Consider the following 25,166-nt stretch of genomic DNA (forward strand, 5'->3'; position numbering starts at 1 on the left):
TCCAGCTCCAAGTCTGGTGTCTGCTACATCACAGCAGATCTGTCCTCAATAAATGAGGGAAAATCGCAACCATTTTGCACTGACGGGAAGATCCCCGTGGTGCATGATGGCTCGGCAGCATCTGCTTCTTCCCCTCTTGGATACACAGCGGGCAGAGTCAACTTTATAAATCCTATTACAAAAATGGGCATCTTTCCTCAAAGTGTGCGTAAGAATGCATGCTTTCTTAGAACATCCGAGATAAGTGATGAAATACCAAATGAAGCACATTTTTTATTTCTTGCAGTTTGAATAGGGTATAAGAATGCCTTTCCTTTTTAGCAGGATTCTAGGACGGGCCAAATACCTAACTATGGAAATGCTCACACATCCCACAATGAGAGTTGACATGAAAGACTTCGCTTCGTCCTGAACAAGAAACCCCCTAAGCCTTTCCTTGCAGGATTGAAGGTGCCAGGGCTCTTCGGTCACTGGATAATATGTGGTGTTTTGCATCACGAGGGTTGTACAGGGTGCACGCGTGGTCTGTGCAGGGCAGAATCACTGCGGCTACCCAGGAGGATCTTCCTAATCTGGACACGTTTGATCCGACAATGGCACCATTTTCAGTGATTGGGCTATTGTTCTAAAAAAATGTTAAAGGTCTTTAGGGGTGATTTTTGTTCCTCTGATTTTACGGCCTGAATATTCATTTTTAGTTTTCATTATCTTAGAAGATATGGTATAGGATCCGAATCTTTTTTAAATTAATTGCATTGTAAATCAAACGTATTTCTGTAGAATGCACTTACTCATCATTAGCATGCGAGAGTTTCCAGTAAAATATCTTTAGTATTATTTTTATTATTAACATATTTACACTGTCACTCCAGCCCAGCACCCTTTGTGAATCTGTTTTTAAAATAAATATGACCTGATACCAGAGTGATTGGTGCAATAAAAATGCATGATGTGAAATTAATCAAATATGGTCGGGTTCAATTTATAAGGGACACATTAAGAAAAATTATTTCTTGTTCGGGTATGCCAGTCTAGTGAATCAAACAGAGCTGTGTATATTTCAGCAAGATACATGTAAAATCCATTCATTCAACAAACATTTATTATGCATTTACTGTGTGCATCACAGGGGATAAAAATCAAGCTGAGCAAACAAGAAATTCACACATGAAACAACTGAAGACCGTAAGCAACTGCATAATTGTGGAATATATGTTGAATATCCCAGGATTCCAGAAACAAAAGCTTAAGTAGCAGCGGTATGGTGCCCTGGTTAAGGGTTTGGGCTTCTGGATTTATTTCAGTTTTTTTTCAGGAAGTGGTCATTAATTTTTGTGTGAAAAAATGAGAGCAGAGAGGCATAATTCATTGTGAAGATAGGTTTTATATTCTGTATATGTGAAGGAAATAAATTTCTAATGCAGTAAAATAAAGAGAACAGAAAAAAGAAAAAACCCGGCTTGGTCTTCAGAGTCTGACAGATACGGGTTCAAATCCCAGCTCTGCTACTTATTAGCTGGGTGACCTTGGGCAAATTCTTTCATTTTGTTGAGCCTTGTTTTTTTAATCTATAAGATGGAGATGATAACATTTTTCTCATAGAATTGGCGTGAGAATTAAGTGAGACAATGTCTTCAGTCAGCATTCATGAAATATGTTGTCATAGTAGGGCTGGAGACAGTCAAAGAAGCTGTCTTCGGAGCTGTTATTGTCAAAGTTGTTGGCAAGGATGAATTGTTGGAGACCACATTCCAGGTGAAGGAGACCGTATGGATGAAGGCAAGAAATTGGGCTGGAAACCAAGCATTCCACTCACTCCTAGGGATGGGGTTCTGCTTTCTTCCTACTAGAGCCAGTTGGGTAGAGACAAGCCAAGGATTTGCCAGAGAAGCAGATGAGAGGGCTTGAGGATGATATCTCTATCCTTAAGGTGGCTTCAAGATGAAGAATTTCTAGACAAATAAGCAGAAGCATCCGTGAGGAACATCTGCAATCACTAAGACTTAGCGGAATGGAATGCAGGACCCAAATTGGAAGCATCTTGAAAGCTGGGGCTTCCCCTGCTTTCTTTCACACTGTACCCTACAGCCTAGCACAGGGCCTTGTCCAAGGGAAGCTATCAATAACTACTTGATTAATGAATGAATAAACTCCTATGTTGTGTAAAATACAAACTATCATTTACCTGCTAGCAATGTAACCTCAATCCCTGTGTTTCTATTTCCTCAACTGTAAAACAGGATAAAAGTACCTATCGACCTCACAGTGCTGTTATGAACATCAAATCCATTACTATTTGTAAAGTGCTAAGAACAGTGCCTGGCACATGGTCAGTTTTATATCAGTGTTTAAATAAAAAACACATATCACTGTTAAAGTGTAGTGTGAGGATTAAATAAGAAAATACTTGAAGAAAACAAGTATTTGTGGTGGGAAGTAGAGAAGGAAGAACCTGCCAGACCATGTAATGAGCCCACCCCAAGCAGGTTCAGAAGTACCCAGCCCCAGACCCAACAGGATCTGATGCATCTAGGATTTGAGCCAGCATACAGAGGGCCTGGGGGAACCCTGGACCTCCTTGTCCTCCTGTTGTCATCTCCCTTTCCCAAACCCACTGGTACCAGATTACACCCTTAGTCCAAGACTCTGACCTGGGTCCCACACTGCCAGCCCTGCCAGCCTACACTACTCCAGGGTTTTATATGGCCATAACCTATCTTTGTACTCATAGCCAATAGCTGAAGTCTTATTTCCATTGAGATAGAATATCTCCCCATCCCTTCCAACCCTCTTCCCCTTCCTTCTCAGAATGAAAATGCTGCTTTCCAGAAATCTGATTGCCCTCACCTATCAGAGAAGACCTCTTGGCTGTCAACTCAAGATGGGTTGGACCTGGGGAGGGGGGCTGGGTGGCTCAGCCAGTTAAGCATCCGACTCGATTTCAGCTCAGGTCATGATTTCAGGGTCGTGGGATCAAGCCCCGTGTGGGTGTGGAGCCTGCTTGGGATTCTCTCTCTCCCTTTCCCCTCTCCCCATTCCCACCCCCACCCCCGCTCACGGTCTCTCCCTCCCCCCAAAAAAGATGGGTTGGACCAGGGCTCACCATGCCCATTGGACATTATTGTTCAGATGGCTGCTGACCCTCCTTGGCACTAGCCTCCAGATTAGTGAGCCCACTGAGCCCAAGTTCTGCCAACTCATTAATTCATTCATCTATTCATAAATTAATTCACATATTCATATAACTAATGGTAACTCAGTGCCTCCTCTATGCCCAGCACATAGGGCTGGGGAGACTGAGATCATTCACTCAGCATCCCTGCACTCAGAGAGCTCATAGCCTAATCAGGGAAAGAGATAACTGACAATGCAGGATAATTAAGCGAAAAAAAGAGAAATATGCACAAGGCAGGAGAGAGAAGGAAGAGATTTATCTGGGAGAATCAGAGAAGCTTTCCCAGAAAAGCGACATCTGAGATGGATTCTGAAGGAAGAACCAGAGAAATAGAACCATGTCAGACTGAGGGGTGGAAAGGCACAGAAGGATCAGAGTGAGGAGTAGGGCTGAACTATAAGGTGGGGGAGAAGCCTGGAGTGGAGGGCAGAGGCCAGACAATGGAGGGAGTTGAACATGGGGCCAAGGAACTTAAACTTTGTAATTCTGGTAAAAGAGAGGAATGGGGGGACCCTGTGTTCTGCCCTGCCCCCCCCCCGCCCCCCATGCAATCCCTCTTCACTGAAGGGTTTGTTGCCCTGGTTGTAGGGAGTGCCACCTGGAGGCAGTCTTCAGCTGTCAGGTCCCTTTAGGAATGGCCTCAGCTGTGGAGAGCCACCTCACTCAAGGTCATGGCCTTCCCTGGCAGGGAAGCCGGCATCCTATAACTGGTGGGTGCCAGAAGATAATGGCCCAGGTCTCTTGACCTAACTCAGGACAACTCTGCAGAGCCATTCCAGTTCCCATGGGGTCCACCAAGACGGTCATTAGTTCTACACTGAAGTTCAGCTTCCCCCTGTGCTCCCTCCTGCTTTCTTCCCTTCTTTCCCTTAGGAATTGCTACCAAGGGCAGCATCACCCTAGGCAAGAACCCCATCCTCTCTACTTTCTCAGAGCTTTATTCATTGGGGTCCACCTCTCCATTTCTCCTACTACAAGCTCCTACTTATGAGGCATTTAAACATTTTTCAATCTCTTTCAGATCCCCTAAGAGTCCCCAACCCCACATTGCCCTCCAGCTCCTGCCCTTTCTTTCCTCTGCTGGACAGCTGAATTTCTCCAAAAAGCTGTCTACTAACCTCCACCACCACCTCCCCCCACGTCTGCATCTCTCACCAGTCATTCCTCTGACTCCATCAAGCTTCCGCCACACCCCCTAACTCCACTAAGACAGTTCTCACTAGGGCGCCAATGCTTGTGTCATTAAATCCAGGGAACACCTCATAGACCTTAACTCAGTTGATCTTTTGACCTCTCTCTCCTTAAAACACTCTCGGTTTCTGTGCTGCTGTGCTTTCCTAGTCTCTCTCCCACGGCAAAGTGTCCTATTGGGCTCCTTTGTTCTCCATCTGTCCCTAAGTTATTGGTGCTCCGTCACAGACCCTCATTTTTCTCATTGCTCACAATCTCCCTGTGTGATCTCGTTAACTGTCACAAGTGCTAATACCGTTGAGATGTTAATAATTCCTAAACCTCTCCTTCTGGTCCCACCACTCTCCTCAGCTTTAGAAGCCCGGGTGCCCACTGCACCTCACCCCTGGTCCTTCTGCAGGCTCCACAGGCTCCATGTGCACACTGAACTCATCCTCCTCTCCTCAAACCTCCAGCTCCCCTCAGTGTCTCTGCCTCTACCTTTCCCCCGTTCTTCCCAGCCAGATTACCTAGGCCCCCTTGATCACACCCCACCCAGCTCCATCTTGGAGCTTAACCCTCTTCCTTAACTTCTGATGCAGATGTACACATGATTCAAAATTAAACCATCTGCCAGGATCCAGGTTATAGTTGTCCAGTCAAGACTGTAGGGCTCTTGAATGACTCCCAGACACCATGAGAATCAGAAATTGGAAAGCCTTCAGAACCCTGGGAGATGTCCAGCTCCCTGCCCACCCTCTCCCCAATCCCCATCCCTTCCCAGGTCACACCCTTTCTCCTTTCCTGAATGTTCTGTTTACAAGTGGCTTTCTCTACTTCTCCTCTGCTGTTAACACAACTGACCCAGAGTTCTGGAGGTTATATCCCCAATTCAAGTAGCCAGCAAACAAATCAGGGTCTTCCAGGTGCAAGGGCAAGTCCCCAGAAGAGAGGCTGATTGGTTTAGCTCTGGGCAAGTGCTCATCCCTGGCCCAATAAGCTGAGGCCAGGAGGGTTGGGCCCTGGGGTAGGAAATGTGGGTTTGGAGACTCATGGGGGTAGGTGTGAGGTTCAAGAGGAAGAGAGGTCTTATGCTAGGTAACTAAGACATGATTTTTACTGCCCTGAATAATCACAGTTGTCCGAAATTCCTGAGCATTATAAAATTTCATCTTAGGTAAATATCTAACCTGTTCTGCCTGTATGTCTATCTTATGGTTTGGTGAAGCATCATTTACTTACTTCACCTCCTCTCTTCTTTCCACCTTATTGTACTAATGAGCAATAACATCGTAGGAAGAACGTTATAAGAAAAATAATTCATGAACTCATTTCTAAAAAATAAAATCTTAAATATATATTTGAACAGTACTTTCCCCTGTAACACAAAATTATTACTTATAGTAATAAAATAAAAGGCGTTATGAGTCCATTTTAATTGTTTCTGCATTAAAATCTGACCTAGACATTCAAAATGGATGATAATCAAAAATATCTAGTTGCTTCTGACAGAAGCAAGTTTATAACCTGCTTGTTTATAACAGCCTTCCTAAGTTCTTAGAAAATAATATCACCAGAAAATCTTTGATGGCCCCCTTATGGGTAAAAAAAAAATAATTTTGGAAAATTTATTTTCAGATCAGCATATTGGAGCATAATTCTTAAAGAAACTTTTACTTTAAATCAGTTTTATTGTAAGCCTAGAAAAGAAACAGGACTAGGAGATGAACCTAGTGTTGACAAGAAGCTGGTGAGAGAAAAAGAAATATACTGTGGGACCACTTGTTTTTAAGAAATGAAACTCTGGATTTATGCACCAGTTTCAAAAAATCTCTCTAGGCACACTGTTCAGAAGCTATTTGCATCTTCTCTGAAGTTTTCAGTATGTTTCAAATACAAGCAGATTCCTTGTTTCAAGATAGTAATTTTTTGATACTCTATTCATTTATTTAACAAAATATTTTTCAAGCATCGATTATATATAAGGTTGCTCAGGTGTTGAATGTCAAAAGATCTTTTCTTTAAGAAACAGACTATACAAGATACATTTCTAGAAGTCATATTAAAAGGTACATATTACTGCACATTAAGAGGTCCCCGGTTCATATCTGGGTGCCCCCTCCTAAACAAACAAACAAACAAACAAATAAATAGTACATATTTACCCTCATGCACTGTTGGTTGGAATGTAAAATGGTATAGCCTCTATGGAAAACACTAAGGCAGTTCCTAAAAAAATAAAAATAGAATTACTATATGATGCAGCAATTCCACTTCTGGGTATGTACCTGAAATCACTGAAAGCAAGAATTCAAACACTTGGACACCTATGTTCATAGCAACATTATTAATTGCTAAAATGTGGAAGCACCCCAAGTGTCCATCAATGGATGAATGAATAAACAAAATGTGGTACATACATATGAGGAAATATTATTCAGCCTTAAAAAGGAAAGGGATTCTGACACATGCTAGAGCATGGATGAAACTTGAAGACATTATGCTAAGTGAAATAAGCCAGACAAAAAGGAACAAATGCTGTATGATTCTACATATATGAGGTACCCAGAGACAGAAAATAGAATGGTGGTTTCCAGGGACGGGGAAGGAGGGGGTTTGGTATTTAGTGGGGACAGAGTTTCAGCTTGGAAAGATGGTTACATACCAATGTGAATGTGTTTAATACCACTGAACATTTAAAAGTGGTTAAACTGATAAGTTATGCGTATTTTATCACAATCTAAAGGAAGGTAACATTTATAAGAACCCATAATATATATATTGGGGACTCAAAAAGGAAGGATTTACTTCCTTTGGGGGCTTGTAAGAGACTTTCTTGAGGTGACATTAGAGCAGGGAGGGAACATATATGGTGGAAAGGGTCAGAAGTCTCCAGTCCCAATTCCACTGTCACTTAATAATGGTGTGACTTTGGACAAGTGACATAACCCCTCCAAAGGTAGTGTGGCATGGGGGTTATTTACAAGGATGCCGAGCCAGATGACCTGTTTGAATCATAGTTCATTTACCCGCCTTGTGAACTTGGTCAAGTTATTTGACATCTTTAGGTCTCAGTTTCTCCAACTATGAATGGGGAGGTTAATGCCCAACTCATAGTGTTTTGAGGGTTTAACTAGATGAAGTATGAGAAACCATTAACATGGGGCTGCCACAATCTAAGTGCTCAGTAAGTGTAAGCCGCTATTACTTTCTGAACCTTATCTATAAAATGAGGTTAATATTACTTGTCTTAAAATATTTGAGTTATTTTGAGGATCAGTAAGACACAGTATGTGAAAGAAGTTGAACAGCATTTTTGAAGATGGGTAAGACTGGGGCATGCATTCCTATTAAAGGGAACAGCATGACCAAAAGGCAGGAGGCCAGAAAGTGTGGGACAATAGGAGCGATGAGAACATTGAATGTATGAAAAAGAATAGTGGGAAATAAGACTGGAGACATAGAACTAGGGTAGTGTATAGAGGACCTTGAAGGCCTGGCCAAGAAGCACATTGCAAAGGTAGATCCCATGGAATGTAAGTGAGAGAAAGAGGGCAAGGATCACACCATGATTTGATTTGTCATTGAGAATTAAATTTGGAGGACGGGTTAGGCTGCCTTTAAGACGACGCCCACCTTTGCCCGTATGAGCCCTCCACCTTCTACTTGGTTTGCCAATGACTGCCTTCTCACTCTATTCTCACGTGGCAGAGAGAGGAAGCTCTGGTGTCTTTTCCTCCCTTTATAAGAGCACTAATCCCATCATGGGGTCTCCCCCTTCATGATCTCATCAAAACCTAATTAGCATCCCAAAGACACACCTCCTAATGCTATCACATTGAAGGTATGGCTTCAATGTATGAATCTGGGGGGAGGTGCAAGTATTCAGTCCATAACAGCTCCCAGTGATCCTTCTCCCTGATATTCATGTTCTGTGTAATCTTCTCCCCTGGAGCGTGGGTTGGATTTAGTACCTTGCTTCTAATAGAGAACACAGAAAAAGTGTCAGGAGATTGGGACACACAAAAGACTGACCTCCATCTTGCTTGTTCTCTGGCTTTCTCACTCTTTTCAGAGCCTGCTGCTATGTTGTGAGCTGTCCCCCACAGAGACTCCATGGGTCAAGGAACCGATGTCTCTGGCCAATAGTCATTGAGCACCTGAGGCCTGCCAACAGCCATGTGAGTGAGCTGGGAAGTGGACCTTCCCCCTGATGAGCCTTGAGGTGACTACAGCCCCGGTTGTCACCTTTGACTACAGCCTCATGAGAGACCCTAAGCTAGTGGCACCCAGCTAAGCTGCATCCAAATTCCTAACACACAGAAACTTAGTCTAAGATAATGTTTGTTGTTTTAAGCCAAAAAGTTTTGAGGTAATTTATTATGCAGCAATAGATAATTAGTGCAGAGCCCAATAAGATTGCCCTCACCTCAGATGCCAGTCAAAGTTCAAGGTTCCCCAGACCAGCTGTACTTCTCAACTGGCTACAAACTTGGGTATTCCAAGTGACCCCCTCAGGTTCAATAATTCACTAAATGACAAAGAGCTCTGAAATGATTATAGTTTTATTATAAAGGATATAAATCAGAACCAGTCAAATGAAAAGACATGTAGGTCAAGGTCTTAGTGGGTCCCGAATGCAGAGCGTCTATGCTCTCTCCCTGTGTTGTTGGAGCACATAATTTTTCTGATACATCAATGTGTTCCCCAATCAGGAAGCTCCACTGAGCTTTGGCGTCCAGAGTTTTTATTAGGGTTTCATTACATAGGCATGACTGGGTCGTTCATTGCTCACATGATTGAACTCAATCTCCAGCTTCCTTGCCATCCTGGGAGAATGAAGTGGCTCAAAGCCCCAACCCTTTAATTACATGGTTGGTCTTTCTGGTGATCAGTCTCTATCCTGAGTCTTCTTGTTAGCATAAACTCAGGTGTGATCCAAGGGGTTCATTAATAAAAGAGATACTCCTCTCACTTGGGAAATTGCAAAGGTTACCTCCTAGGAACCCAGGGCAAAGATCATGCAATTTTTTTTTTTTTATTAGATAACATCTTCCAACCTGTAGGAGCTCCTACCATGTACCAGGCACTATGCTAGGCTATTCTTCCCTCCATCATTCCTTTATGTAATTATAGTGCTAGATCAGCTTTGCTGTAAGTAGCAGAAAACCCAAACCAATAGGAATTTAAAAATAGGAATTAAATTTTCTCACATAACTAGGAACCTGGGAGTAAGCAATTACTTGTTGTGTTCAGATAGTCAACAATATCTGCAGGCACCTAGGCTTTTCCTGTCTTTCTTCCCCACTTACCATGTTTATTTTTGTTTTTAATAAATGTTTTATTTTGGAATAAAAGAGTAGTACAGAGTTCTCTAATACCTTCCACCCTGTTTCCCTATTATTAACATCTTATGTTAATATGGTGCATTTGTTACAATTAATGAACCAATAGCTATACATTATTATTACTTTTCTTTTTAAAGACTTTATTTCTTTGACAGAGAGAGACACAGTGAGAGAGGGAACACAAACAGGGGGAGAGGGAGAAGAAGAAGCAGGCTTCCCGCTGAGCAGGGAGCCTGATGCGGGGCTTGATCCCAGGACCCCAGGATCATGACCTGAGCTGAAGGCAGACACTTAACGACCGAGCCACCCAGGCATCCCACGATACATTATTATTAACTAAAGTCTATAGCTTACTCATATGTCCTTAATTGCTACCTAATACCCTTTTTCTGTTCCAGAATCTAATCCAGGATACCATTTTTAGTCGTCATATCTCCTTAGACTCTTCTTGGTTATGATGGTTTATCAGATATTCTTTGTTTTTGGTGACCTTGACAGTTTTGAGGAGTACTAGTCAGGGATTTTACAGAATATCCCTCAATTGAAATTTGTTTAATGTTTTTCTCATGATTGGACTGGAATTATGGGTTTGGAGGAGGGAGACCACAGAGATAAACCACCAAACTCTGTTGATTTTTATCCTCATATTGTCACCTCATTATAACAAGATGGCTGCCACTGCTGCTCCAGAATCAGAATCACATTCAAAGGGGGAAAGAGGTAGAAGGAAGGAGAAAAGAGCCATGTCTGTCTCTTATTTTTAATAGGAAAGTCATCCCATCATCCCTATGCCTTGAAAGCTCAGAAGGCAGGGGATAGGATGTTCATAGTTGACTTAGTCCTTAATGGAGACTGAACACATTGCCATAGGAATAAAATCACAGTTCTATCAGCATGGAAGGAAGTGGGCAAGCAACTGACAGTGTCGGGTCTAAGTGCCTACTGTGTATGCCACTGCATTGTATTAGGTGCTATGAGGGATGAAAGAACAGAGAGATGGGGCTTTCTATCAAACTTCCCAGAAATTATGTATTTCAATAAATATTCTCTTTTAAGGACCACATTGTAGAAGGGTGCACTGTTAGCCCACTGATTCTTTGGTTGCTCAAAGAAAGCCTCAGAAGATGAAGATTTGTCACATGTCACATGTGCTAGCAACTGTAAAGACCACTTCTGAAGAGTCATTTCTATAGTGACGGAGCAATGATATGTTTGTGAGTAAGTATCTAGTCAGTTTCTCCAAAGTGACATCTTTCTTAGCTGTCCAAGTTTTGTTGTTGTTGATGTTGTTTTTTTTTTTTTTTAAGTCAAATCAACCATGTTGTAGTCACACCTCAAAATACCTTGCCCTTAACATGCTTATGAACTAGATGAGAAAACTAACAGGTGAATTGGAGAGCAAACAACACAGGACTATTTAGTATGGTAGTAAGTTACACATTTCAGGCAATATGTTCTGAGAGTTTAGAGCAGATGAAGATCAGCAAAGATAGGCATGGTAGGAAAGGTGGGCAGCGAGGCAAAGTCCTAGGTGGCCATGGAGGATGGCCTGGCTGGGCTTCGTCTGCATTTCCCTCCTCCATTGCCATGAGACCCAGATTCCTCTAAAAGAGTTGCTTATCTTCCTTTTATTAAGTACTAATTACTTATTTTCATTAATTTACAGTTCACCTGTTAAGGCCTGGTGGTTTTTACTTAGTAACCTTGATTAAATGACATAAAAAGTTTTTTTAAAGATTTTTATTTATTTATTTCACAGAAAGGGAGAGAGAGAGAGAGAACAAGCAGGGGCAGCAGAGGGAGAGGGAGAAGCAGGCTCCCCGTTGAGCAAGGAGCCCAACGTAGAACTCGATCCCTGGGATCATGTCCTGAGCCAAAGGCAGATGCTTAACCAACTGAGCCACCCAGGCGCCCCTAAATGATGTTTTTCTGCACAGTGTTTTATAGGGCAGGCTTTGCAGCCACACAGATCAAGATTTGAATCCAAGGTCCAGCACTTACTGGCTTTGTGGTCTTGTGTCACTTCCTTACCCTCTCTCATTCTGTTTCCTTGTTTAATAATAACCTGACCTAGACAGGACAGGGCTGTTGTAAGACTGAAATAAGATGAAATAAGGGGAGCACAGAGCACAATGTCCCACCCTGAGAGAGTGCTCAATAATGGCATCTGCCGTGACGATCACCACATTGATGACAGAGGCAATGGTGATGTTAATATAAACCTATGGAAAGGGATGGATATGAGAGAGCCCCTACTTGGTTTTCACCATTTTGTCACTGTTAACTTTACATGAATGTACATTCACCAAGAGTAAATTACATTTCCCTTGACTTTTTAATAATCAGTGCCTTAGAAAGAGCAAAGATGGATTCGGGTACTTAGGGAGGTTCTATTCTATTATCTGTGAAGGCACCAAACCACGTGACTCAGATTGCTGAGCGGAGACAAGGCAACATCCTACACGAGAAACTGGCAAAGGCACAAGAGATCTTGGAACATGTGCAATTAATTGACACTGTTTATTGGGGCTTGGAAACTAATCTAAAAGAATTTACACTTTAAATCAATGGTGACTGTCAATGAGCCTATGAGGGAATCCTCGCTAGGACCCTCTGGCTTTTACTGCAACTCATATTGATAATAAGAAAAAGAGAAACCTCCCAAGCAGAAGGTCAATCTAATCCAATCACTTAATGCAGAATTATGATACCAAATTTCCACATCACTGAATGACCATGGGTTTAGAGGTGTGTGCCATAAAATAGCTGCGGGTGTTAGACATTTAACAAGTTGTTTTATTCCTAATTGCTGGCATTTGCTTAACGGTTTTCTTAATTCTAATTTATGTTTTTATGTTCCAGTTTGCTTACATAGCCCATAGTTCCCAATTGCCTTTATTTGCTTAAGTGTTTCTTTAATTTTATTTACATTTTTATATATGTTGCTTTGCTTACATAACTCATTGTTTTGGACCGGGCTAGAAATAACCATAAATCCCCATTGCTAATTAGCTTCATCCTCATGACTGATTAGTCAAGATTATAAGCCTAGAAGGGCAGGAAGGTGGCCTGATAGTGAGTCACAGGATCAATGAATTTTAGAGCTGGAAGGAATTTAGAGCTTAAGGCATCTTTCAGATAGAGTTCTGTGGTTTTACATCTTCAGCATTAAAGAATTGCGAGAAAGACTGGCTGTTTGCTCTTGCTCCTTCATGCAAAAATGTAGAAGGATTTAGTGACAGCTTTGAAAAACAAGTTAAGAATAAAGAGAAAGGCCAATCAATGATGACTATGAGTAACCCATAATGGGGGCTTGAAAGAAGAATCAGAAACTTGACATATGAATGGGCTATAGAAGAGCAGAGAATATTAATGAACATGAGGGGGCTTCTTTGGAAGTAAGTAGAGTGGATTGTTTGGAACTCCCTCTCCAGCAGCTGTGCAGTTTGTAAAGATTTTAGCTTGCCTAACTGTAAGGTTAGCTATTAGCTTTGCAGTGGGGAGTATTTAAAAGTACACACAACATATGAAGGAAAGAACCTGGAACCGAGTAGCCTGCTTCATTCCAAGAATCCATCTGGTATGTAAAGAACTGCTTGTCCTACATTAAGCCCTGCAGAGTAAGAGCCATTTTTCATATCTCATACCCCTATTTTTGGTTTCAAATAAGACAGCTTACTGTGTTTGGGGAAGGAATAAGACTTTTCAGAACCACCTAACCAAAGGACCCAACTAGAATGAGCTCTGTGAATCTCAAATGGAGAAAACATGTTGAAGCTGTTTGGGAAATCAGGTTAAGAGAAAGCTCAAGCGTCCACAAGGGCCGGAAGTCTAGATCCCTAAATAATGTGAGCCTTTAGTCATTTGTAGACAGAGAACAATGGAAGAAAAGGTGTTAGGGATATGAAAATCTGTGACTGGGGTCCCCAACATTAAATGACTCATGGTGATGGGGTAAGTTGATAAGTGAAATCCAGTCTATCCTTAAGTAAACATATCTTTGTAATACAGAGCTCGTTTTTTGCAGCTTTGGTCCATCTGGAGGCAGCTAAAAGCAAACCCTGCCAAAGGAGTAATCCCTGGATTACCAAGAATTGCAGAGTGTGTGAAGTGTTGTAAGGCTGGAATTGGTCCTGTACGTCAGGCCCTTTCCCTCCTCCCGGAGCCACTTCCCTGTGACACATTTTCTTATGCTCCCCTTTCAAGAGAAAGTGTACAGTACTCAGATCCGCTCAGAGCAGACACGAAGCATGCGGGACAACAGGCTCCCACCTTACCTGGTCACCTCTTGAGGGACAGCGCAAGGCCTGAGCGCTGGCGCCAACTCCAAGCAGCGCCCTCTCGGTTACTATGGTGATCTCGGGAGGGGCGGGGCCACCATCCGCCGCTTCCCCGCCTCTGCCCAGGACATTTCGAACGCTCCAATTGGGACAGCGCTTTCTTGCCTCTGTCCCGCCCCGTTCGGCTCCTAGCGCATTACGATTGGCCTGGGACGAGCAGCCGGAACCCTGAGGGTACCACCTCCTGACGGGAAGAGCGGGAAAATGTACCAGGCGCTGTCCTAGGCGTGAAGCTCGCGGCGCTGCGGGGAAGCACATGGGTGGCTTTGGAACGAGTTGCTCCGTGTCCCATACACAACTCCTCGCACCCATGACTGTTAACACTAGAGATCAGGAGCCGCGGTGCGGGCACAGCGTTTGCGGGTCGGGGCGGTCTGTCCCGCGGGCCGAGGACGCGACCAGGCGTGAGGATCCGGTGGCGCGCTCTCGAGCGCTGGGGATCAGAGGCCAGAGAGGGCCGGCCGCAACTCGGGGGCGGTGCCAGTGGCGGCGGCGGGAGGCGCAAAGCCCAATGAGCGCGCGCGCCGCCCTCGGGGGCGGAGCGTGCGGAGCGCTCCCCGCCCTCCCTCTCGCCCCCGCCCCTCCCCCCGGGCGCTGGGGCCGCAGTGAGTGAGTGGCACTGGCAGCTTGTCAATCCCTCAGCCGAGCGGCCTTCGAGCCCGGTCCGCGGCGGCTGCTGGCAGGGTGCGCGGCTCCGGCAGTGGCGGCGGCGACTTCTCCCGCCCCATCAATCTGCTGTCCGCCCGGCGCGCGCCCCGCCGGGGCCCTCCATCGGGCTCCGCGCCCCGCTGCGCCGGCCCGCCCGCTCCCAAACTTTCCTCCTCCGCCCCCTTCGCTCCCCTCGGCCCGCCCGCCGGCCTCCTCCGCCGCTGCCGCCTGCCGCCGCCGCTCCCTCCCCCGGGGCCGCCGGGGCTCGGATCCCGCCCGGCCGAGGCGGCGGAGGCGGCGGCGGCGGCCGAGGAAGGGGAGTGCGCAGGCTGGCGCGGGGGGCGGCGGGCGTCCCGGCAACTCGGCGGGCGCTGAGGAGCAAGTTGCGCGGGGCCGCCCGGCGGGGCGCGCGGCGGCGCGGAGGCGGCGCGGCGGCCGCGTGAGGGCAGCGGGCGCCGCTGCCTCCGCCTCCGCCACCGCCGCGGAGCCCGGCGCTTCCGCCCGGCGCTTCTCCTGAGCCTCGGCGGCGGCGGAAGCCGGAGCCGGGCTCCCGTCTGCACCGCCTCAGCCGCGGGCCCCGCCGGCCGGGCCGCCCCCTCCCCGCGCGGGCGGGGAGCGCGCGGCCGCCTCCTCCTCCCCCTCCCCCTCTTTCTTCTCCTCCCTCGTCGCCTCCGCCGCCGCCGCCGCTGCCGCCGCCGCCGCCGCCGCCGCCTCAGCCTTCGCCTCAGCCGCCGCCGCCGCCCGCTCCCGCCCGCGCGCGGCGGGATGGACGATCAATCCAGGATGCTGCAGACTCTGGCCGGGGTGAACCTGGCCGGCCACTCGGTGCAGGGGGGCATGGCCCTGCCGCCTCCCCCGCACGGCCACGAAGGGGCGGACGGCGACGGCAGGAAGCAGGACATCGGCGACATCCTCCACCAGATCATGACCATCACCGACCAGAGCTTGGACGAGGCGCAAGCAAAGTTGGTGTCGTCTCATTAAGCATCTTTTGTGTGTGTGCGGGAGCCGGGCCCGCGGCCGAGTCGGGGCCCGGGGTGGCGCCCGGGGCAGGGGCCTCAGCTCTGGGCAGGGAACTTTCTCCGCAAACCGGCCGCCTGCCAGGGCCTCGGGGGGACTTGCCCGCACCCCTCGACGCGGGCGGGAGTCGGCAAAGTTGCTCTCGGGGCACGGGACTGACTTGGTGCCACGAGGATTTTGTGGTTTTCTTGCCCTCCCCCGTCCGGCCCTCTCGCAGCCCGGCCCCCTCCCACGGATTCAAACCTCCCGCCTGGACCCTGTGCACGCCGCCCCGAGAGGGCCCCGGGCCGCACTTGCGGGAAGTGCAACTTTCTCTTCCGTCCCGGAGTCGCGGCGCCGGGCTCCACTTGGCCGCGGGACGACCTCGCCGTGCGGGCGGCCGCCCCAGCCGGGCGGGCGCGGGGTGATGGGCGGTTCCCTGGCGGGTCCGGGTGCGGGCGGCCAAGTTCTCGGGGAAGGGAGGGCCGCCTCGCAAACTTTGCCGAGCTGTCACCGCCCGCTGGCCGTAGTCGGCCGGTCGCCGGCGCCGCGCCCGCTCCCCCTGCGGAGGGCGGACGCGGGAGTCCCTCCGCGCCGTCCCCTCCCCCGGGTCGCCGTCGTCTGCCCCGCTATCTAGGCTCCCCGCGCGGGTTCGCGCCCTGCGGTCGCCGAGGCAGCTGCCTGCCGGGCAGATGGGTCGCGCCTGGTTCGGGCTGGATCTTTGGCCGCCGGAGCTTGCGGGCTGTCGCTAAGTAGTCAACTTGAGTTTCTGTTGACTTGCCATGGTTCCAAGGAGCCTTCCAAAATAGAGGGCCGGAATTAAATCTTGGGTCTAACTTAAAGGAAGGCGCCATATTATTCCATAGGTGATGCTAATACCTTTGTGTTTTGCTATTTGTTTTTTAGGAAACATGCCCTGAACTGTCACAGAATGAAACCCGCGCTCTTCAGCGTCCTGTGTGAGATCAAAGAGAAAACAGGTAAGAGGCTGCGCCCCGTAGTGGGCCTGGAGACCCCCGAGGTGGGGTCAGAGCTACTCCTTCCACTCTCCAGTTGAGAGCTGCTGCTTTTGGGCACCGCCATCTTTGATCATTCTCTCCTTCCCACCTCCTGGTCTTGAGAAAAAACTGCAATAAATCTGGAGTCGATTTCTCAATTCCGCTCCTGGTATAAAATGAAGTGTAGATGCGGACCGGGCTGGGTCGCTGTCCCCAGGCGGCCGGCCCTGGCTGCAGGCAGGGAGGGGGCCCTGGAGCGCCGGCCGCCCTCTCCCGCTCCTTTTCGCCTTGTTTGTATGTCAGTTTTTAAAAGGAGCAACGGGAGACTGGATGCCAGGGACCGAGTCCCCGGGAGAAGCATCGCCCGAACTTTGTTTTACTTAGACAGTCCTAAGCTTCAGCTCCACAGATCGAAGAATAGATGCAATTGAACAGACTCCAGTAGGATGTTTGAATTAGTGTTTTAGTTGGGAAGGCTACTTTTAAGGAGCAAGAAAGGGTAATGATGTGTTTAGGCATATACAATGTATTACATCTATTACTACTTTCATTAAATTTTATGCTTGAAGTCATTACATTGTAAATATATTTAGTATATTTTATAAAGTAGAAAAAGGTTCACATTAGCAGGTTAAACAATTTTTGAAGTGTTCAAAGCAGGGAACATATGAGAAGACAGGTTTTACAGAAGTGCTGGAATAAAAACTACAAAAACAGACAAATTTCTGGCAATTCATTTCAATTTAATTTTCTTGTTAGACTTTTTAAAATTAAAGGTATTTTAGCCTTGAGGTGATAGTAGGAACTCAAGTGGAATTAGAAATTTAATTTAGATGCTTTAGTTTGGATTTGGCATTATCTGCCCTGTATATGGCAAAAAAAAGTGCATTAAGCAAGCTTTACTGTTGATTTGTGTGTGTGTGTGTGTGTGTGTGTGTGTGTGTTAGCTATAAGGTATTATAAAGTTGCTGTTTTTTAAGTTGAGGCATAGAAGAGAGAGTTAAAGTCCAGGATATAGCAATATCCAATATCCAAGTGATGCTATTTAAAAGATTAAAAGTCATTGTGTTTAAATCGAGTGCACAAATGATAGCACACTGAATATACACGTTAGTTGGTAAGAGAATTGTCCTCCTTTTAAACATATTTTTCACTCTGCAATGCTATTCTGATTCTAAAAGTAATCAAGAGAAGATGATGGATTATTGCTACCTATTAAAATATATGCTAAAACCATAATTAACAGAAAATATTGAGATCCTTAAAGAGTAGTTTTCCTGCTTATCATTCACATAGTATTCATGGTTTGTAAATGTTGAGTGATTCTTTTAAAGATAGATTTTACATTTTGAAAACCATAGGCATTTTAAATTACTAACTTACTCTGTGTTGATTTTTAGCTACCTTTAGGAAGCATTGTGATTTAAAATGGTAGATCTGACTATAAAATAAGACATCAAGCATTAAATCTTGAAGATTCTTAGTTTACAAGCCTAAAAGTGTACAATTCTCAGTAAATTATGTTGCTTAATGTCCAAGGATTTTCTTGCTATCAGGGCTCCACTTCAGTTTCTGCTGACAGCTAAGCACTGGGGTATTGACTATGTTGTGAATATTAAGATTGATTCAACTTACACGGCATTATATTACTAGGGAGACGGGATTGATATTCTTCCCCTATCACCCCCATCTCGTTATTTGTATGTATTTATTTATTTATTTATTTTTTGCCTTTTTAAAGTTTTGGCCTAGCCAGCTTGAGAACCAAACCCAGCAAACTGCTTTTCTTGTTTAGACATTTAGCAGCAGGCAGAATTCAATTAGGAGGCATAAGTCCTCTAGTTGCTTATTTGCACAAGACTTAGTTACACCATTCTGAAAGGAAAGTATAGTCAGCCTCATGTCAAAGGTGAGTTACAAAAAAGAAACAAGTCTTTTCAGAGTCTGGGATTACTGGCAGAGAGAGCTTTGCTAGGGCTCTTGCTATTTAAGAAGCAAGAGGTAGCTGACAAAGGAAATTTTTGTGTTTTGAAAATTGTTTCTGAGGCTTTCAGTGATAACTTGTAAATTAGATCCTCTTTTTATGTTTTGGCCAGCAGATTCAAGTTTGCACGTTATCTCTTTTGTAAAAAGCCAGCAGCCGACAAAGAGTAAAGGCGGCTGACTGGGCTGAGGCATCTTCCTGCCTGCCTCTCTAAGCTCGAGAGGGATGGGATTTAAGTACCAAATGATTGATGGGGGTGAAGCTCTTTCTCTCCTCTCCTTTCTCCCCTACTACCCATAGCTCCACCTCACCCTCCAAAACTAGTCTTAGAAGGAGACAGGGACACAGGACCTAGTATCCTTGATTTGAAATAAAACATCTGTGTAGACATTAGTGTTACCAAGGCAAAGAAAGCGGGGCAGCAAATTCCAGGCCTCCCCCCTTCTTCCCCACATCTGTTCCCATAGTTCTGCTTTGGAAACATCATGAACTAATAAAATAAGCATTGTAGAATATATGTATATTGCATAATGATTTTTCTTTAGACCATTTTATTTAATCTAATAATATAGTATCCAAAGATTAATTCTCTGCAACGTAGAGAAAGTTTACCTAGTCATTTGTAAGAGAAACCGGAACATTATGTGATGACTCTATTCTGCATAATGGAGGGGTAGGGGGTTGACTAGTGGGAAGGTGGGGGGGAAAACGTCACTTCAATGGATAATGTCATTTCAGTTGTGATTCTCCTAAAATAAGACAAAATCATTTAAAAAAAATTCCGTATTTATATATCTGCCAGTAGAGTTTGAGGTTTCTGATCAGGCAGTGAACATAGCCAGTTCTGATGCACATGAGGGATTTAGTTTGGAAAACATCTTTTTTCTCTCCTACCAAATATGAAAAGGTATTTTTCCCTTCTGACAGATAAATGCGTAATCTACCACAATTATATTATTTTCTTGTTCAGAGGTAGGGAAAGTATACTTTTACTATGAGGTGCTTGCCTTTTCTTGAAAATGTATTGTTTTGTAAAATCCATTGTACAGTTATTTTTGAGTAGAAACGTCATCTCTAGTTGAGTTGTGATATTTATGCAGTTTGAAAGCAACTGAAGAGTTATAGGCTTTAAAATCAACATATTTCTCTATTTTAAACTAAGAAACCAGCGAGATAATTGTTGATATGTTAAGATTTTCCTCTTAATTACTTTTTAGTCATATTTTACCATCTATGTCTTATTAAATATCCCTGATGCTCCGAGGTCTCCTCACCTACATACTTATTTTGGTGCATTCCCTCACATCTTTTTGGCCACCTTAATCTGATTGTTGAAGTACTTTTCTTTGTGAAATATTCCATCCTCACAAATCTGCCTTCTTTCCAAAGCCTTTAATTATGAGAGTTCAAATGAAGAAAATGGTTCTTTTTGAGAAATAAATGTATTTTTAAAAATTCTAATGAAAATCCAACATTTTCGTATATAGTCTGAATTGTATTGTGAAAAAACTGTTCTGTATTAAAAAAAAATCAACACAACCTTTTCCTTTCTAAATGGTAGGTTAAAATACTCTATGTTGATAGCTGCCAACCAAACTCTGATTTATTGCCACCACAAACCCTAAATAGCGTTCATTTACTAGTAATGTCTAATGGCATACATGATGGTTTGCCAGATTTGTGGCCTTTGTGAGGCTTATAAGCAGGACTGACTTGGGAAGATCATAAAACTTAATGAACTTCTCTACTGCAGGAGGTGTCCGCAGGGGAAGAGAAAGGCCTGCTTGGCTGGTTGGGCTGGTTGAAGTATTTTTTATTTTAAAGAGAAGAAAATGACTCTTAAAAATGCTTTACTTTTAAAGGACCCCCCCCCCCCCCACCGAACAAGTCATAAGCATTTTAGATATCAAAACTGGATCAAGAATGTAGCTTGTTATGTGAGTTTTTATATGCATTTAGAATGTGATATATATGATTAAACCTTTTATCTTTAGTGATATCAGTATGACTAGGTTTCAGAGGGACAGAGCAGTGCTTTCAGTGAACCTCTATTTAATTCTGACCGTACAGGCTTAGAGACTCATTGGAGTCTTTTTTCTGTTTTCTTTTTTTTTTTAATGCTTCAATATTAAAATTTGTTCTTTTTCTTTGTATAGTGCCATGTAATTCTTTAATTCCCAATGTATAAAAACCAAATATTCCATGAAGTGAAAATTTAACAGGAAAGATGAAAATTGTTATACATGAGACTAAGTGCTATTGTACATATTGCATGTATTCTTTTAAGTTGCTCTTGCAGTATTTCCAATATAATTATCATTATTTGTCCCAGACTTTTAAAAGCAAATGCACCGTTCCATACATGATTCATTTTTGTGTTTTAAATGAACTTACTTTCTAGCTTTCTAAAAACTTTTTATTATGGACAACAGGAAATGTAAAAAACACGTAGAGGGAAGAGAAACTTGAACCCCCATGAACTAATTGCCCACTTTCAGCAGCTAGCAACACTTGGCCAGTCTTGTTTTCTCTGTAACTCCCACCCTTTCAAAATTATTTTGAAGCAAATTTTAATGGACTTTTAACATTTTAAATTTCATATCCGTTTTAGACACATTATGTCTTGTTTACATTGGAAATATTAAATAAACAGGAAAAAATATAAAGTCAGGATATCTTAGAAATGTCATAAATTATATTGCTTTATCACAAATTTTTCCTTAAAGCAATTTAAGAATATTTTTATTGAATTTTTTTTCTATTTTTATAGATTTGTATAACTCACTGTAGCTTCTTAAGGAGGTATTGAAGGAGAATGTAAAAGAGTGGTGTTTTGCTAACTTTCTTACTCTACCTCTCTTATCCTTTTAAGACAATACATGCAACATACTCATAGAAAATCTACAAAAAAATCCTCCTACCATCCTGGTTTAGAACTTCATGATCTACGGTATCAAGTATTATATTATCTTAAAAATATGAGGATATCTTAAAACCCTTTTTTTTCCTTCCCAATAAAAATATATTGAACCTCTTGTCAGTACTAACTTGATCTGTGCCAGTAATTCTTTCATGCCTCAGTTTTAGTGGAGTTCATTTTATTACAGATTTATGTACTTTTGGTCTTTTGCTTGGGACTTTACTATGTTATTTTATTAATTTACATAATTTTATTCCTAATCAGAAGTATATTAATACAGTAGCAAAGGAAGCCCTGATTTGCCCTAAAGAGCTTAGTGTTTCATCAGCTTTCATAAAATATATCTGTGTACATCTTTCATACCATAATCCTTTCCCTTTTAATTAATTTAACTTGTACTTTTAGATTTCAATTTATAAATTTTGTAAAAGGTTTCTTCCAAGACAGATTTAAGTTTAACATATTACTTGGAGTATTTATATTTTGATACTTTATGGTGGCATTATACAGAATGAAGTTCTGTTATATGAAGTATGGTCATAAAGAATTGAAACCGCATTTCATGAACCACACCCTAAATCAGTCACCACTTTATTTTATACTCATACCATTGAGGTATCTATTCAGAATAAATACTTAAAACATCAGCACAAACACATAAAATTAAATAAAGATTTTAGACTATTTTTCCTCTATTCAGGTACATGTGGACATCTTTAGGTATTTATTATTTCAATATTGACACTATGAGAATAATGTTTTATTTGTTTTCTCAGCAGGCTTGTGTTTTAGCCATTTATCAGTGTGATCAGCATGATTTAGGTAGTAACTGACTAACAAAGCTTGCACACCCCCCACCCCCTCATGTTGACCTTTTCAAGCATTTGCTCTACTTCAGTAGGCCATTTGAGTCTTTAAGTATGAAGAGGGTAAGTAATTTACATCACTATGTAGTGTAAGTTGGTCGAAGTTCTCAGACCTGGCTATTAGATTTTTTTACAAAGTTACAGAAGTTAATCAAACAAATTGCTATCACAGCTAGGTGATAGTGTTGTTATATTTAGCAAATAAATTAATAAGCAATGCTTGAACGAGTCACTGAAAAAATAAAGCATCTTTTTATGCCTTCAGACACAGAACATGTTCAAATAAATTTCAATAATCTTCAAACTTAATTCTAATTATTGCCTTTGTAGGTAGAATAGTAACCAGAATCTCTTCTTTATTATTTTTTATAGACGTATTCTGTAAATATAATATGTTTGTAGTTTTTGATGATAACGGTAGTTTGCTTTGGTACTACATTTGAGTGTATCTGTAGCAAAAAATGGTGTGATAGAATGTGTAAAGTTGAACTGGCATGGTTTTGGTTTTTTTTTTTTTCTTTTTTTAGACTGACTACATGATAGCTGATAGGACTGAAGACAATTAAAATAAATTATGGATAAAAATAATTGTTAAAAGTTTTGTACTTCTTTTTTTTCTTGAGTTTAACTGCTTTAAAAAAAGCTATTTTGAACAATAACCCTTTTTGTATGATCATATTAATGAGGACTTCGTATACAATGTAATCCTTTTAATGCTGATGATTCCTCACGATGTTTAAACCATTATTTGGGAGACTCAACATATGTTATGGCAAAATGATTTTTTTGTGTGTTTGTTTTGTTTTATGTGATACATCAGTTTTCAAAGCACATTTCTTAGGCATCAGAGTCCAGCAGGTGGCTTTTTACATTAAAAAATTCATAAATTTTAAAATCCCATAAAATTTTATTTCAAATTCAAATTAACTAATTGAGAATGTCAACATTTCCACTGTCTCTATATTAACATTTATAATAGAACAAATGGTTGCATATAGAAATTATCTGCAACATAATCTAAATTAAGATTCTAAACAGGCATTACAGATGCTGGTAACTTTGGCAATTATCATTTTGTTTGGTGAACAGTACTAAAACAGTGTGCGGTAAAAGTGTTTAGAGAGAGAGGATAAATAAATTGAACAGTTTTGCAATGCAAAGTGGTTTGTGGTGTTTTTGAGGATTTCTTGGCTCTCTCTTAACTGCTATTGTGAGCCTGGAGCAGATTTCCCCATTGCTAATGCCCTAGAAGTATTAATTCACTTTGATATGCTAATTAGAGGGCATTATGCAAGAAATGAGATTAAGTGGCAGCATGAAGCCATTTGCCTGTCAGTAAATTGAGAGCTTTAGCATCAGGAGGAGCTTTGTTTTTTTTTTTTTTTTTTTTTTTTTTAGTTTCTCTTGGTTTTGCATATAAATAAAATTGATTGAAAGGTCTAGAGAAGCTTCTAGAACATTGCTGTATTTTTCCCCCTCTTATGATTACAGAAACATGGTGTTACAGAATTTTTCTGAATATTAATTGACCTAATTGGAGATACAAATAGGAAGTTTTTATTGTACTCTCTTATATGAAAGCATACTAAGAATTATGTGTCGTCTAGTCTTTTTTTTCTAAAGCCTAATTTCAGCAACATGGCTAGTAAACTGTTATCACCTCTTTTCAGAGTGTAAACTTGTGTGTGTTTGTGCAGTAATGTCTTCACTAAACTGAACTTCACAAGAATATTTTCTTCACTAGGGAAAGAAGGAATAAGTTGTTGACTTGGGCATCAGGAAACTCTATTAAATGAGCATTAAGACTATGACTTCAATACCTAAAAGCAGGAACAATTAGAATTAGTGGTTATACTCTGCACTTTACACACCTGTGGAATTTACATTTCAGCATATGTGTGTTGTATAAGATCAGTGCATTTTTTGATTTTCATGTTGAAGATTGAGTTTCATACTTGACTCTGATCTTGCTGACTGTGGTGGTTTAAGCCAGACCTTTGATTTTTCTCTCTGTAAAGCTCCTGTGTGATTTTCTGTATTTTGTGGGGGAAATGCATGAATGAATACGCGGATTGGAGTGGTGGTCTGGGAGGAGGACAGAACTTCTCTGGGCCCGTGAAGAATTTAAGATTTTCTCAAACATGGAACTTTTTTTTAAATTTTTTTTACCTCTTCTAAACCACTGCTAGAAGTAGAATTGCAAAACCCTGCCCTTAACTGCTACCAGGCTGGGGTTAGATAGGAGAGAGTTTGGATAAAGCATTTATATTGAGGCTTGGTTCTAGTGTCTGAATTCCACCACTGTGGCTGTGACTTTAGACCTAGTAAAACCATAACTTCTCTTCAGAGCCATATGGATTATTTAGTCACCACAGCTGCCATGCATACACACTACCAAGGCTGGCATCTCCTCTGTGTGCATGTGTGGTGCCTGTTAATGTTAATAGGAGTTGGGAATGTGCACACACAGAGGGCAATGAGAGTCTCTCCTGAGACAAAAGTCCTGATTACATTTCTCAGTAAAGAGGACTTAGTGTACCTGCATATTAGCTGGTCTTCTAAATGAAATAACTTGCTTACTTTAAATTCTCATTCCCTTCTCAGACTCCCTGAACTAGTTAAATCAATGAATCCTCATTAGTCTATGATTACTCGCAAAATTTCATTTAAAGTGTATGAAGTTATTTTTTGATTGAAATGGGAACAAAAAGCTTTTGA

The 25,166-nt window shown here is 42.7% G+C and overlaps 1 protein-coding gene across 2 annotated transcripts in view; it reads left to right on the forward strand.

Annotated features, from left to right (window-relative positions):
* The first annotated feature begins 15,354 nt into the window (after positions 1-15,354).
* Positions 15,355-25,166, forward strand: part of PBX3 (PBX homeobox 3) — a 210,097-nt gene continuing 200,285 nt past the window's right edge. Inside the window, exons 1-2 of one of the 2 annotated variants that reach the window (XM_032418390.1) lie at positions 15,355-15,646; positions 16,587-16,660. In XM_032418390.1, the coding sequence (XP_032274281.1) occupies positions 15,447-15,646; positions 16,587-16,660 (274 nt within the window). In that variant the 5' untranslated portion in view covers positions 15,355-15,446. The remainder of the gene's footprint in view (positions 15,647-16,586; positions 16,661-25,166) is intronic. The other variant, XM_032418391.1, reaches the window with a different exon arrangement.

This window comes from Phoca vitulina, unplaced genomic scaffold (genome assembly GCF_004348235.1).
Source record: "Phoca vitulina isolate PV1807 unplaced genomic scaffold, GSC_HSeal_1.0 scaffold21, whole genome shotgun sequence".
Taxonomy (NCBI): Eukaryota; Metazoa; Chordata; class Mammalia; order Carnivora; family Phocidae; genus Phoca; species Phoca vitulina.